Source organism: Planococcus citri, chromosome 2 (assembly GCF_950023065.1).
Source record: "Planococcus citri chromosome 2, ihPlaCitr1.1, whole genome shotgun sequence".
Taxonomy (NCBI): Eukaryota; Metazoa; Arthropoda; class Insecta; order Hemiptera; family Pseudococcidae; genus Planococcus; species Planococcus citri.
In genome coordinates, this window is record NC_088678.1 from 58560552 (window position 1) to 58575807 (window position 15256).

Here is a 15256-nt window from a genome sequence, read left to right on the forward strand (position 1 = left end):
ACTTTGTACATGTGTTGAAACCGGATGTGGAAATTGCAAAAAAAATTATTTCATTAAAAATTTACGTGCCTCCGCACTTTGCTTTTAAAGTAAAATTTGTATTGGTCAAGTGTCTGCACTGATGATTTCTTTTCTTTTGTTGGTTGGTTGTTTTGAATGTTACCGCTTCGAATAGAAAATAACGATAAACACCGATTTATGAATGGCGTCGTCATGTGTGTGATTATTTCAGCAATTTAAAGATTTAAATTTGTATAATTTCGGGTAATTAAAGTTGAAAAAATGGAAGTTGCCTTCAAGAGTATCGACAATTATTTTGAATTCTTCAAAGATGTGGACGAAATATACAGATCCAAGGAAAATACCTTGAAAGTAAGTCTTGTCATTGATGTTTTCAGTTCGCTTTGTGATTACTAAAAATTGACTGTTGATGCAAATTTTTACATGTAGTCCATAATCTCAGAGCTAGAATTCAAGTACGCTGACCTATTGAATGATAAACCAAAGAAACAGGATGAATTTTTGATCCCTGAAATACCCAAATTCAAGAAGGAGGTTAAAGATAAACGCGAATCATCCCGAGGTTGGTACAGTAATAATATGCTATCGGAACGTATAGTTTTACAGTTCTTGCCATTTATTTGAGTGGCTAACGTTCTATTGAATTATACAATGTTGAGTTGACGTCTTTGTGTACATGTAGCTTCAAGACGAAACCCTTCGGAATTGAGTAAAGTGAACACAACCCAGAAAGACCTATTCAATTCGAATGACTCGGAGATTATCAGAAGAAGCTCTAGGATTGCGTCCAAGGTTTGTTCATTCTACTATCTGTTGTGGGATATTCTGTTCCCTGTTTGAAATTTCATTTCTGCTTTTCCCGTCCGTACCTAGACGAAACTCAAACCGAGTAATGTTATTCCGCAAAATGGAAAATCCGAAAATGGTGTTCAAGATTGTACCTACATTGTTTCACCGAGCCATCCTCCTACCAAAATACGACGTACCAGTGATATCGAACAGAAGAGAAGTGCGTTTTGATATTAATCGCGTATGGTCATTTCACGCTCAGTTTGAATTTACCTAATTACAACTTACAGACGAAGATAATCGTTCGGCTTTGGAAGAATCAGTTTGTACTGCCGATATGAAACAGCCACTTGGTGCATCTACGCCTACATCGCCACCTTTATCTACCCCCAAGGCAGTTCGAAAATCCACGGATATGGCTGCGAAAAAAACGAATTCAGATGAAGAAAACAAAACTCCTACCAGCGATGCTGCTCGGTAAGAATTGCAGCATTTAAATTTCCTTTCTGTTGATTTCGTACTGTAGCTAAACACGATTTGCAGCAGCGGAAAAATAGAATCGGTCAAGAAACGCATTGAAGAATTTGAAAAACGAGCTAAAGGACACCTTCTTCCCAGTAAACTGCCAATTAAAAGTCCCGATAAGAGTAAACTCATGTCGCTGATCAAAAATACATCTTCAAATGTAAATGATTTACCACGTAGCATCATGAGAATACTTGGCTTTTATAGTTCTTGTGCTCAAATTTTTTCTCTTCTTGACAGGTTAGTAACACGAAAAAAGAAGTATTTACTGAAGACGAATCCTCAGTTTCGGAAGCGCGAGTGTTGAGAGCAAACACGAAGGTTCTACAAGAGAAAAATGCTAATGTCAAAATATCGAAGGAGAAGGTATTAGAAGCTCAGAAAAAGAAAGCTGCCATGATAAGAGCCAGTACCGAAGAAAAACAAAGGTAATGAGTATTTATGAAATTTAATTTTTACTACACGAGCAGTTCATTTCAACGATCTTTTGCATATTAGAAAAAGAGAAGAACGAGGTCGTAAAGTTGCTGCTCAAAGAGAAGCCGCCGAGAAAGAAAAACAATTGGCTGCGATGAAATCAGAGAAAGAAAAGGAACAAAAACTGAAGCAGATACAGAAATTGAAAGATGAGAAATATAAGGAAGAATATTTGAAGAAAAAACAACTCGCAGCTATGAAAGCTGCCGAAATGGAGGAGAGGAGAAAACAGCAAGAAGAAGCTGCTAGGCTAGCAAAATTGAAAAAGACGGTACGTTCTTTATTCCATTTTTTTTTTCTAAAGTTTTCATACCCTACTCACATTTTGAGAATATTTCACTGTAGCAAGCCGCTAAAGAGGAAATTCCTCAATACGGAATAGACAATGTATTGGAAGGCGATTCCAGCGAAGATGAAGATAATCCCAAAAAACAGATACCTAGTTGGGCTTCAAGTACGTGTCTAGTGTCCACTATATTCACCGTAGTTTTTCATTTCATATCATAATAACGTTTATTTTTTGTTTTTAGAAAAAAATCGCGAATACCCTCTCATGGTCCAAGGCTGGTTAAACAAAAGGGAAACTGTTTATCCTTGGTTCTACAATAAAAACCTGAAGTACCCTAAGCTTGAAGAATTATTCTCTATTGAAGTAAAATCCCGTCCCAGAACATCCAGCGCCTTTTGGAATTCGAGAATATGTTTCAATGAGTCTTTCCCTCTTATGTAGAATTTCGATGACTAATGCACTGATTTTGTCTTGTTCGTACTTTCGTGATTCGTATTTCGTGTCGAGTTATCATTTAAGAAATTTCATTTCGCGTTATGGAATTCGTGAATGTGTTTCAATGTACATATCTTTCTTTTTTGTATAATTTCGATTATCAATGTACTGATTTTTTTTGTTTTTTAAGTTCCATGATCAACGTTAAATTTATACCTATTCTATATTTATTTCGCGCGTGTGAAAATCTTTTCCTCTGTACGTAGGTACCATTTCGATGATGAATGTACTAATTTTGTTTTGTTTGACATTTCATGACTCGCGTTCAATTAATAGACATATCTACCTTGATTTCATTTCGCATCATACTGAGCTTAGTTGAGTTATTGTGTTTTATACCGGAAGAAAATAAAGTAATTTCTAGAAAGATAGGCTATTACATTTTATTTTTCGAAAATGGAAAATTCAAATTAAGTATTAGGGTTACATAAATACATACATTGTTTATTTCGCTACCATTTAATCGATAGAAACGAATAACTATATTTTCATAAACAGCACACACACTCGGAATATACTCAAGAACCCTCCCAGCAAGAAAATAATGTCCACCAACGACATAAAACAAAAAGAAATACACTACTTAATTTATGAATGTAATATGTAAGCAAAAAATTAATACGATACAAAATTTCATTTTAAAAATAGAAAAATTTTATCCGTACGAATGAACAAATGCTACATTAACGAATAGCGATTAAACCGGCGTCCATCAATTTTTGAATTTTCGAAGCAATATCTGGGTTTTGCAAGTGACTGAAAACAAAAAAGCCAAGGGTTAGCCAATCGAAATATAAATTTCGTACGACGTAAAACAGACTTGAAACTTACTCGTATAGTGCTTTAGGGTCATTTTGCATTTGTTCGAGAATCAAACGCATAGCGGGATCTCTAAGAATCGATTGAACTTCAGGATCTGCCATGGCCCGTTTTCTAACTTCTTCAGGATTGGAATTGGCAGAAATGGAACAAGATCTATAACCTTCTAGTGCTTCCTATAATTCAAAATAGAATTTAGCAAACGCATTCAAATTAAATTTACAAACTTTCTTTAAAAAAAAAAACCGAACTTACGGCGTTGGAAGAATCAAGTTCGAGAGCTTTCTGATATGCTGAGGCGGCTTTACTAGGCTGTTGCATTCCTTGTAAAATTTTTCCTTTTCTTATCCATCCTTTCACTAATTAACACGCATTAAATTAGAAAATGATGTGTTTAGTTTTCAAATTCAAAAATTAAGAAAACACGAGAGACCGAACTTACAAAATTTGGGATCTAATTCAACGCATTTGTCACAGTCTTTAAGTCCAAGATCAAATGCTGCTAGTTTAGTGTAACACGCTGCTCGATTACTGTAATATTTAGGCTCATCTGGATTACGTTTAATGGCTTCTGTGTAAAATTTAACAGCTTCAGCGTAATCACCTAAACAATGAAAATTAGTAATTAGTAAATTGAAAATGAATTCGAGTAAATTTTTCTGTCTTAATCAACTGACCTTTGTTGAAATAGTCGTTTCCTTTTTCTTTTGCTTCTTCTGCCTTTACTGGATCAATATAGGCTTTAATTTCTTCTTCTTTGATTTTCTTATCTAGTTGAGAAATGATAGTTTTTACTTCCGGAGTTCTGTGTTCGGACATGGATTTTTCGAAATAAACTTTAGCTGTTCTCAAATCCTGTAAATTGATACAAGAAATATTATTATACATGAAAAAATCGTGTTCACAATTCAAGCAAGGAAATAAAAACATATATCAGAGGTTCCTTAGATGTGAGAAATTCAACATCAATAATTCTGGCACAAATTATCATCATTTTAAAACGTATCAATAATTGAAAAACATATTCAGCGGTTCCTTAGAAATACAACATCAACATTATGAGTCTGTGTATTCAATTTTCATCATTAAAATACTTAAAGGTACTGAAACGTGCGTTTCTCAGTGAGGTTTATCTTTCATTACTCGTCAGAGAACAAATTAATCGCATCATAGAAAAGGGTAAAATTCTCGATGTAAAATTATCAGGAGGATCAATTGGAAATTGCGTAAATCACATAAAATCAATGTTCCGATTTTCATCATGCACAACTAATCGAAGAATAAAGTAAAAACGCTTCGAATGATTCGTCAGGAGGATCAATTGGAAAATATTGCGTACATCACATAAAATCAATGTTCCAATTTTCATCATTATTTCATCAAAGCGAATTAAAGTTAATATACGTGTATAATACAGAAATGAATCGTCAGGAGGATCAATTGGATAGTTGTTGCGAAAAATCATGTTGCATCATTCATCCAGATATTCATCATCCGATTGATAAACATTAACTTATCAGCAAAGTCACTTACTTCCATCTTTTTATACGCGTTACCAATCCTAGCGAAAGCTTTGGCGATCAATTTGAAATCAGCACGATTTTCACGACCAATTTCGATAGCTTTTTCACAAGTTTCAATACATTCTTTATAATTTTTCTGTTCGAAATAAACGGCTGCAAATATTCAAAAATTAGTCGTCTCGAAAACATAGAATATGCCATAAAGAAGATTGATCCATACCTGCAATATTCGTGTAATAAGTCATATTAGTAGGATCCAATTCCACAGCCTTGTTATAATGTTTGAGCGCGGTTTCGAAATCTTTCTTCTTGTAAGCGGCATTTCCCAGCTCTTTTTCATTCTTAGCCTATGAAATATAAAGAAATACTTTATTCGACACACCGAGACGTTAAATCCTTCTGTGGGCAAACTTCAAGATGATTCACCTTCAATTCATCATCGGTAAGATTTTCGGTGGGTTCTGGTTCGGGTGCTTTTGGTGTACTGCTTGGTTTAGGTTCACTTTGAGATGCGCTTGGTGGATCAACATCCATGGAATCGCCAGCGGAAGTCATATCGACTCCAAGAAGTACACTAAGGGTTGTTAATATTCTGGGATCTTCTATGTACTGTCTTCACGAAACAAAAACAAAAATTAGTTTAAAAGCCAATAATTTGTGACTGACATACGTACGAGAAAGGAGTGATAAACCATCAACTTACTGCAAATTTTTAGGGTTACTTTGTAAATTCTTGATTATTTGAACATATCCGGGATCATTGAGAAACTGCCTCGTTCTAGGATCAGCTTGTAATTTAGCAAAACAATTAACATTATCGAACAAATTGGGAATTCCACCAGGCTGAGGGAATCCATTGTTCATCGAAAGTCGAGATTCGGCGTCTGCGAGGGCGTCTCTCATTTGCACATTGGAAGGATCATACTTCAACCCCGTTTCGTAGGCGTCAACTGCTTTTTCAAACTGTCCTAGACTGTAATATGCGCTACCAAGTCGTGAATAACCCTATAGGCACAATTACATCAAGTGCGTGATAAGACGAAATTCGAAAAAAAAATTTCAACATGAGCATAGAATACAACTCACTTTTGGCCAGTCTGGTTTTATAGAAACTGTTTTTTCTGCATCAGCCAAAGCTTCGGTGTATTTCGCACATTTACAATACGCAGCTGATCGGTTGCTGTATAGCACATGATTTTTTTGATCCAAGTTTATGGCTTCGGAGTAAAACTTGATAGCGTCGTCAAAATTTCCCTGGTTCAGGGCGGCATTGCCCTTATCCTTCAGAACTGCAACTTGCTGTAAAACACAGAATTGAATAGAGAAACTTACGTGTTTTGTAGAATAAGGTAGAAATGGAAAACCACTTACTTCACTCATGCTGTATCATTCACTCTTGAATCGGGCAGAAGAATTTAGCTAACTAATAATGTTACAGGAAGAATGAAAGCGTTGAATGGCACAATCACGCGATAATTTGCGACAGATTATATATAAAAAACGTTTTCACAATAGATAAACGCCGGCCAAAATAGAATATTCGATCACAAATTTCAGTTGTTCATTGTTGAATTCTAGAATTTTCTCAATCCCTTCACTCCCTTTTTCCCCCACAAATGACACACACACACACGCAACGAGGATGAAAAAAGCGAATTTCCAAGAATTTCCACTTTCAGCGTTTCAGGCAGCATGAAAGCACGTTGTGAGATATTCAGAGTAGCCATTTGAAAAGAAAAAAAATTACAAGCATTTTTTTTTACGTTTGGAAGTTAAACAACACTGAGATCGCGTTCTGGCCCTCCCTCCCCCTTCGTCTGAATTTCGACCCTGAAATTTATTTTGTTTTGAGTTCAATCTCGAATCTCAATTTGAGTTATCTTTGAATTGAAAACAGAAACTTAAAATCTCAAATTTGTGGCTTTAATAATATTGATTGCTAATTATTACGCGTAGAAAAGTGTTGGATGACGGTTGACGTTGTAACTTATAATTTTGCGTAAGTAGACTATTGTTTGGAAAATTTCCTGAAATGAAAATCGATTTTCCGTGTTTCGTTATCATATGTATTTTCTGATAAAATAAAAATCAATAACTCATTAATTCATTGGCAGAAATACTATTCCATTTGCGATACATTTGGCCCCGGATAAGATGTAGAAGTGCCATTCAAATTTGATCAATCTGTAGCTGTACTCGAACTACGAATGATAATATTTTCAATTACCTGATTATGTTCAAATTTGTACGATGTCTTGTGAGCTAAGAACATTTGCCAGGATTTTGGAATTGGATAAAATAAAAAAGTTTCTGTTTGGCGGTAAGTAATTCCAATTTATTCGATTTTTTAATGTATAGAATTAATTACCAAAGTAGAAAACGTTTCTTTCATCTGTCAATATTCCAACAAATTGTTTTTTTCTATGCCTTTTTTGAAGTACTTGATCAGATACCTAAGTAAGTAAATTGCTAATTTCAAAGTAAAAATCGTCATCTTTATTTTCAGATGTCGTCGAAACGAATTGGTTACCAAAATGTGCGATATCATACTCACCTGCTAAGGATATACTGGTTATTGCCTACTGTAATAAAATGGTCGTAATGGAATGTAAGTAGATTTATAGTAGGTATATCAGTGTGTTTCATCAAATTTTATGATCCGTTATCTTTACAGCGAAATGGAATTCTAATGATGAAGAAGTCAAAATGACCTATCATATTGTTTGGCAGGGTATACCAGATAAATGTGATAAGTAAGTTCTGATATTCGGATTTATTGAATTTTGTAATTCTGAATTTTATATCAAATCATTTTTTTTGTTTAGGGAACTGATTACATCAGTGTTATGTTTACCCATTTCAACGGCGAAGAAAAGAAGCAGAACGCAGACCACACCAGACTGGACTTGTATTGTTGTTGGTTTCACGTCAGGATACGTTCGATTTTATACTGAAGTAATTGATGAAAATTTCACATCGCAATCAATGTGCTGTGATTTTGTTGATTATTCATCACTCGATGTGTTTTAGATGGGATCATTGCTTCTTTCTCAACAGTTCCATGATGAGGGTGTTCTAAGTATTACAATACAAAGTTCCACTTTATCACAGTATTATAGCAAAGCGGAAAAAAACGAAGATCTCCATATTTTATATAAAACGGTTATATGTTCCATAATTGGGTTTGTAGTATTGAATACGTTGAATGCGTGCAGAAATCATCTCGCTCGAGGTATTGAAATGATCTAAGAATCTGAAGTTTTCTAAAACATTTTCAAATGACACATTTTTCAAAAATTCATTTTCCAGTACATTCAAACACTGCTAGTAACGCAATAGCTCCCACCCTCACATACAGAAAATGGGCTTTTTCGAGTCAAGAAAACATTCAAGCTTGTGCAGTGGCTGGTCCAGTACCTACAAATATGTTCGACCATTTGTTTACTGCTTCTTTAGTTGGAGGCTTCAATGCAAAGTAATCAAAATATTATCAACGTCCTCAGTTTTTTAAATGTACGTTAATCGAGTCTCATATTAGGTATCAAAATAATCCGCCACATTGCCATCTGTTTGCGGCTGTTGGCAGTAAACCATTTATTGGATTTCATTATGCTTTTGAAAATGATTCACAACCCATTTTATCAGAACTTACAAAAGCTGTAGCCACTAAATTAAAATCTGCCATTGAGCAGTCTGTTCCGTGAGTATCAAATTTTTGAATCTGATGTATTCTAACGGATCGGCACGATATTAATTGAAAAATATATTCTTTAGTAATTGGTTATTGGGAATTCGACCAAATCCTAAAGTACCTGAAGTTCGAATGGAACCAGCTGAAGAAATGGGATGCAGGTTAGTTTCATTCTGCTAAGAGAAAATCCTTTTCAATGAACAATTTAGAATAATAATTTTTTTTGCGTTTAGATTTGGCTTGGCTGACGAAGGACGTCAAGGTACATCGATAGTTATGTCCCCATTGGGCGATATTGCTGCAGTTACTGATAACTATGGACGTATTTGTATCGTCGACTTGAACTATGGAATAATCATCAGGTATTTTTCAGTTTTTAATTGATTTTATTTTATTCTGAATTTTTCTGTAACAATATTAAATTTTTCAGAATGCTGAAAGGTTTTCGAGACGCTCATTGTGGCTGGTTACTTGTAAAAGAAGACGTAGATAAGAAAAGACAGCCTAGAAGAAGAGTACAACTATTAGTTATTAACATTCCAAAAAAAGGCATCGTTGAAATATGGACAATGCAATTCGGTCCCAAAGTCGTATCATTCAACGTAAATAAAGATAGTAGAGTGCTTAACGCGAATTATGGAATTATTGGGCTATACGATGGGAAAAATGCTCACAATACTTGCGTGCTTATAGAACCTAATGGCGAAATGAAAGAAATCGTGATTCCGTTCTATTGTTGTTTGAAGTAATTTGTTTAAATCTAGAAGAAAAAAAATCCTAGAGGCTTAATTTTGTATTAATATTTTTTTCATATTTGCAGTAGTAGGAATAACGATAAAATAAGGGATATTCACATGTTGAAGAACATAACGAGAATTCTCAAAGATGAAAACGAACAACGTGATAAATTAATTCAGGAATCCATTAATTTGGCTCAAAACTTGAGAACAGCCGACGTCATAAAGCAAGCTGTCGATTCCTTATCTTCTAATAAATACATGTTTTCCGACGTACTGCTCGCTTTTTTGCAGTCTTTAAAAGATAGACTTTCAGTCGGTATGTAACTAATATTCGCTATTAATATTCATAATTTTTGTTTGGTGTATCGAAGAATTAATTATTACTAATTTAATTTTCAGAAACCGATTTATTAGAACGCGATGATCACTTCTACATAAATTTAGAAAGTTTAGAACATCTGTCGAAATTATACCAGTTTGTAAATAATATGTATCAGTTACCGCCGGATTATTCTACCGTTGTAGATGATTCAGAAAATTTGATTCAGGTACACCTAATTGTCGAAGTTTCTCCTTTGTATTGAATTATTTCATTTCACTTAATCTTTTGTACGTTTTCAGGAAGCCTGTGATATTTTACATTTGAAAGAAGACGAATTAGATAAATTAATGGCATTGTTACCCACTTCACGTAATAAACAAAAACGTGTTACGTTTTCCGAAGAAAGTGCTTCCAAAACTAGAGAATTCTCTATGTTTTTATCGTCTTTTGACAAAACTTCCAATCTAAAACTGAATCCTAATCTTTCCAATAAAGTTTTGGATAAAATAAGTAAGTCGTACTCGTACTAGTGTCGATTGAAGAAAAAAACAACTCGGGGTTCAAATTTTGATTTTTCATTTTGTACAGGTGATCTGATGTGTAGCGGCGTCATGTACGGTAAATGTGACTTGGACGAATGGCGAGAAGAATGCGAACATTGTAAATTCCCTCAACACGATTTATTATTCTTGATATTCCGTTATTGGTTGAGTAAACCTCTCAGTTTAACTATGGTCAGGGAAATGTTGAATTTATACAGAATCGTTAACGCTGTTCTTCAGATTTACAAAGCAGATGGTAAACTAATTTTTATTCAACGTCAGAAATTTCAGTACAATTTTTAATTGGTTTCGTTGATTTAGATATCAAAACTGACTGGCGCCGAATTCGATCTCAGTTAGCAAACAGCGAATGTCCTTTAACTGCAATTACAGCTGCTATTGTTTGCCGAGCCATTGCTTCGAATATTCAAAATAGTCAGATGAAAAGTACGTCATTGGTGTTGCAAATTGATTTAAATTCGTTTTGAGTAATTTTCATCTATCAATTTAATTTTCATTGTTCGCAATAAAGAAGATAATGAAAACGAAACCGAATTCACCTCTCATGCAGATTGGGAAAATGTTACCCAAGAAGATTGCGACTGGAATTTATTGATTGGTCAGCTAGAAGACATCACTTTCTTGGATTCAGTTTTAAAGTACGTGGGTCATTTTTACTCTTGATTATTTCCAAATTTTAACGAATAATTTATCGTATTACAGACAACAACCTTCAAGACTACCTGCTACTTTATTTTGTGTCCCGTACGAACCTCCGAATGTTGTTTTATCATCAATTTTGAAACAAGGCAAAGGTAAATTTGTCACAGGACACGAGTACTCTTTTCTGAAAGGAGAAAAAATTAATTAATTTTTCGTTTCAGGTTCGATATCGGAATTGGTCGCTAAATGGATCGTTAGCATGGGATTGAATCCCGAATTACTATTTTTAAACGACGTCAGTGTGCTGATCAATGATAAATCATCGCCGAAGAAATCTCTCCTCGGAATACAAGAAGGGATCGCCTTGACCATCGATCCTAGCGTCGAGGCTAGACCTTTAAAATCAAATGAAAAAGAAATACTCGACTTGTTGGAGAAATTGGTCGCAATTTTCCCGTATAGCTTAAACGCCAATTCATTATTAGCCAATATGACTTGGGAATATGTTCTCACTTGGAAAAAATGCATCAACGATCTGAGGCCTTTGGAGGCAGCGATTGCTACTTTACAAATGATTCGTTGCCCGCATATCAAACACGGTAATTATATACACATTTTACTAAAATGATGAAATTTCGAGTCATTTTAAAAGTTCATAATTTTGTTTATAGGATGTTGTTTCTTAATATGGACCACTCACTTGTCGCTGATTTGCGAATCAGCCGTCCGATTAATTAATAAAGTTGGTAAATTGCCGAAAGATCGATTGTGTAAGCAAGAAGTTGGAATAGCTGAAGAAAATCTCACTGCGTTTTTAAACCTATGGGTGAAATTTATCGATACTTTTATCGAGGTGAGATTTAATGAAATTTTTCTTCAATCGATGAAAATTTTTGCTTCATTCATCGACGTTTTTTCTACAGGCTATTTTCGATATGGAAGTGGTTTCGAAACCTATTCTGAAGTACGAACCTTTGTGGGAAGGTAATGCTTTCTCGCCAAGAAGTACAACTCCACCTTTGATCGAATTAGCTACTAAACAAAAACCAGCCAATGCAGATTTACTCTATTTGCTGTCTCAGTGCGCCAGAACTCTGTATTTTCTAACATCATTCCCTTTGAGAATTACTCATCCGATTGATTCTTTGTTTCCGTCTTCGGTTAGTTATAATTGTTGATTGTTTAAATTTTTGAGAGAATCAAAATTTTTAAATTTTAAATTGTTTTTGCAGAGCGCTGAAATGCTTTTTACCAACGTTCAGTCAGAAGAAGGATATTATCACCCGAATCCGGATGAAAAAATCATTGTTAATCGATGCAGCTATTTAAAGAAATTAATAACCAATGTTATCAATGAAATACTCAAACCTTACGTAGAACCTACAACCGTTCAGGTGAGACTCTCGTTCGACTATAAGAAAAAATGCACTTTTGCAGAAATACATTGAAATTTTTTTGCCAATAGGTGTTAGAATCCGCTGATAAATTGAAACCATCCGTCGATTGGATTAGTAAAGTGTTTACATTAGCTCACGATTGGTCTGTTCCAGTAGACCCGTTGAAGAGACACCAGATATGCGAACTGTACACTTACGGTTACGATAGGTTGGCCGAGGAGGTTAGTTTCATCATTCGTAGTGAATGCTACCGTTATTCGCATCATTTCATTTATTATTTTGTATCTAGATAATACCGTCCGTTAATGAGAAAGAACAGTTAGGTCATCATTTGCTAATAATTCTCGGACACAGAATCAAAGCTATGCTAGATGAAAATGTTAGTTATTATTCCGAATTCACTCCGGTAGTTACGACGTGGATAGAATCTTTAGTAAGTAGTCGTGATTTTTGATCATTTTTAGCATGGGTTCAAGGAAATGTCAATTTACTTAACTGTTTTCGATTTTAGGATACCAGAAACTCTGTTGTACCAGTTGATATTAATGACTCGCTGCAATTAGCCTTAACCGTACATAGCCTCATATCTGAAAGTGGTAAAGATGGAAATTTAATAGGTCATTTACTCGATTCTTTGGATTCAATCAATTCACGATCCAGTCTACGCTGATTTTGAGTATTATTTTTTCGGCGTGTATAGATTATATATATGCAGTATTGTTACGTATGACAATAAATTCCATAACCAAATGTTTAATTTATTTTTATATTAGATTGATGTTGTTGGTGTTACGTAGAATTATTTCATTTTGTGAAACATTTATAATCGTTAATCATTTTAGATGTTTTGAATACCTACCTATTCGATTTGAGTTACATATATTGATGTTGTTAGTTTTATCATTATAAAAAATGTTCTATCGATCGAGTAACTTTTAAAACTAATTTCATAAGCGAATATTACCTTTTTAGCATAGCATCATCGTAGTGATATAAGTATACTACATCATTTAATTGACATCGTTTTATAATATACATATGTAACTTAAGTAGTGCAGATGGCTGTCGTGAGACATTAAACCGTATACCACTTTATCCGATGTTAGCAAGTAAAATTCCGTTTCTGCGTATTTATCTTCAGTATACTGATTGGTTACCTTTAATTGAAATAATAATAAGTTTAGTTTGTTATTTTATTTCAAAAAACTGTATTTATCGAAGAGCTCAGGTTTTGCATGAGATCTATGAAATCATTTTTAAATTGAAATATTTGTATTCTTGGTTCTCCTTTTTACTAACAGCCTTATTGTCAATTAGAATTTAGAATTATTTTCGTTGTTACGTACGTATACACATATATGTTTACCATATTAGATGGAATTTTTAAACGTGATTATATTAATCATGAATAAAAATTTTTAGAAATGGTTTATTTGGAACATTAAAACATTTTCACAACAATAAACTACTTAGATTCTGCATCAAATTCGCTAGATAAATTTAGTTCGCTATCATCATCTTCGTCATTTTCCAACTCATCTTCGTAATGCATAAGGGTTTTGAAAACTTCAAATTCAGCAACTGAAACTTTGGCCACTCTTCGCGCAAATTCCGCATCGTTCGTATCAACTATATCCGCCAAAGATGGATTTTTGCGATCAATCAAACCCTTTTTTTCATCCTTCAACGTAGGTCTGACGTATACACCAGCTCGATCGAGAAACGTGTGTCGAAGTATGGTATGTGATAGTGGTAAAGTCAGCGCTTGCGATCTACTAATATCTTTTTCAACAACACGCATCGTTTTGTACAAATATTCGTATTTTTCTTCGACCTCCTTCCAATCGCAACACATGAGCGAAGGATTACGCAGTAATAAATTAGTTGTTCTGCTGATTCTATTTTGCATCAAGTAATTGATTCTACTAAGTCTATTCATAATTTCCTCATCACTTAGTGAAAACAGCAACGGATACGAAACTAATAGCTTGATAATGAATCGTTCGCCAAAATGTTTTTTTCGGTAGGCATCCATAGTGTTTGATAAATCATTTTCTTTGTATTGCAAGACGTGAGGATATTGCGAAATTATGGTTGAAACAGCATTTCTACCAAAACCGAGTTGTTGGAATTGATGAAGAATCACCGAAATATTCGAAAGGTCAAAATCTAATACATCGGGATTTCGTTCTATCGCACCCATGATGCTTTCTTCATTCAGTTCGTAACTTTTACATATATTCAGAATAGCCGTTGCTCTAGGGAACTGCTTTACAAACGTTTCTCTGTCGTACTCCTTTCTCATGAATTTATTTTGATTCATCGATGCTTCGGCTATAGCTTGAGCGAGATGGTTTTGATTTTGAGGATTGAATTTCGGAATTTTCTTAAGGTTAGTTGGTTGAGCTTGAGCTACACCTCGGCTGCTGTGTTGCTTCAAAAGCTGAAGCGGTGTGAAAAATCTTCTCATGGTATTATGTTGAAAGTGAATTCGCTGAACTACGAAATAACGATAGTGAAGTGTTCGGCACTAAATGTTAGGCACATTTAAAAGCGAAAACTGAAAAATCGGAGAGTGATGAAGTTTTTAAAAAAGTTTTTACCCGGATTTTCACTTTTTAATCACCACTTTTTTCACATAGTGATAACGAAGAAGAGAGAGAGAGAAGACGAACGAAAATAAAAACACAAAAAGCTCTGATTCGAAGAAAAAAATTCTAATCCCTGAAAAGAACGAATTTGTTGAGGCCTTTGACTATATATACATGGACTGCTATCTCCTATTGTTGTTGAACGGAATCGTGAAGCCAAAGCAATAGAGGTACTAGATCGGGACATGGGCTCTGAGCATGCGCGAGATTTCGTTGCAACGAGCGAAGCGGTCGTTGGAACGTAGGAGGGTGTTCGTCGCTCCGTGGTTCACCGTGATTGGAAGGTGTGAGGGTGGGTGGGATTCCTGCGCG

General features: G+C 34.6%; 4 protein-coding genes across 6 annotated transcripts; 2 read left to right on the forward strand and 2 right to left on the reverse strand.

Moving 5' to 3' along the window:
* The first annotated feature begins 154 nt into the window (after positions 1 to 154).
* Positions 155 to 2965, forward strand: LOC135836732 (inner centromere protein-like). Of its 2 annotated transcripts, none has more exons than XM_065351736.1 (10): positions 155 to 372; positions 451 to 583; positions 704 to 813; positions 895 to 1030; positions 1101 to 1287; positions 1357 to 1495; positions 1576 to 1763; positions 1834 to 2083; positions 2158 to 2266; positions 2343 to 2965. In XM_065351736.1, exons 1-10 carry the CDS (start codon positions 283 to 285, stop codon positions 2540 to 2542), a joined length of 1542 nt encoding a protein of 513 aa, XP_065207808.1. In that variant the 5' UTR covers positions 155 to 282; the 3' UTR covers positions 2543 to 2965. The 2 variants fall into 2 exon arrangements, with proteins under 2 accessions (XP_065207808.1, XP_065207807.1); XM_065351735.1 differs by having other exon boundaries at positions 159 to 372; positions 1354 to 1495.
* Stip1 (Stress-induced phosphoprotein 1) lies at positions 2966 to 6552 on the reverse strand. The gene is made up of 11 exons (XM_065351734.1): positions 6310 to 6552; positions 6025 to 6237; positions 5642 to 5943; positions 5365 to 5551; positions 5159 to 5285; positions 4949 to 5091; positions 4093 to 4270; positions 3858 to 4019; positions 3671 to 3774; positions 3428 to 3591; positions 2966 to 3352 (listed from the first exon to the last, which is right to left on the reverse strand). The coding sequence occupies exons 1-11, from the start codon at positions 6316 to 6318 to the stop codon at positions 3280 to 3282; spliced, it is 1662 nt and encodes a 553-aa protein (XP_065207806.1). The 5' UTR covers positions 6319 to 6552; the 3' UTR covers positions 2966 to 3279.
* Positions 6553 to 6761: 209 nt separating this feature from the next.
* On the forward strand, positions 6762 to 13725 carry Rab3-GAP (Rab3 GTPase activating protein). 2 transcript variants are annotated; one of them, XM_065351726.1, is made up of 25 exons: positions 6762 to 6937; positions 7053 to 7258; positions 7445 to 7546; positions 7613 to 7691; positions 7764 to 7893; positions 7969 to 8170; positions 8248 to 8413; positions 8477 to 8638; positions 8713 to 8790; positions 8863 to 8991; positions 9060 to 9374; positions 9450 to 9685; positions 9769 to 9917; positions 9991 to 10201; positions 10280 to 10489; positions 10555 to 10680; positions 10769 to 10892; positions 10957 to 11048; positions 11118 to 11495; positions 11568 to 11749; positions 11820 to 12056; positions 12129 to 12290; positions 12362 to 12514; positions 12583 to 12726; positions 12805 to 13725. In XM_065351726.1, the coding sequence occupies exons 2-25, from the start codon at positions 7189 to 7191 to the stop codon at positions 12961 to 12963; spliced, it is 3996 nt and encodes a 1331-aa protein (XP_065207798.1). In that variant the 5' UTR covers positions 6762 to 6937; positions 7053 to 7188; the 3' UTR covers positions 12964 to 13725. The 2 variants fall into 2 exon arrangements, with proteins under 2 accessions (XP_065207798.1, XP_065207797.1); XM_065351725.1 differs by having other exon boundaries at positions 6763 to 6937; positions 10766 to 10892.
* Positions 13703 to 15020, reverse strand: LOC135836735 (transcription termination factor 4, mitochondrial-like). The gene has a single exon (XM_065351742.1). It carries the CDS (start codon positions 14761 to 14763, stop codon positions 13759 to 13761), a length of 1005 nt encoding a protein of 334 aa, XP_065207814.1. The 5' UTR covers positions 14764 to 15020; the 3' UTR covers positions 13703 to 13758.
* Between the last annotated feature and the right edge of the window lie 236 nt (positions 15021 to 15256).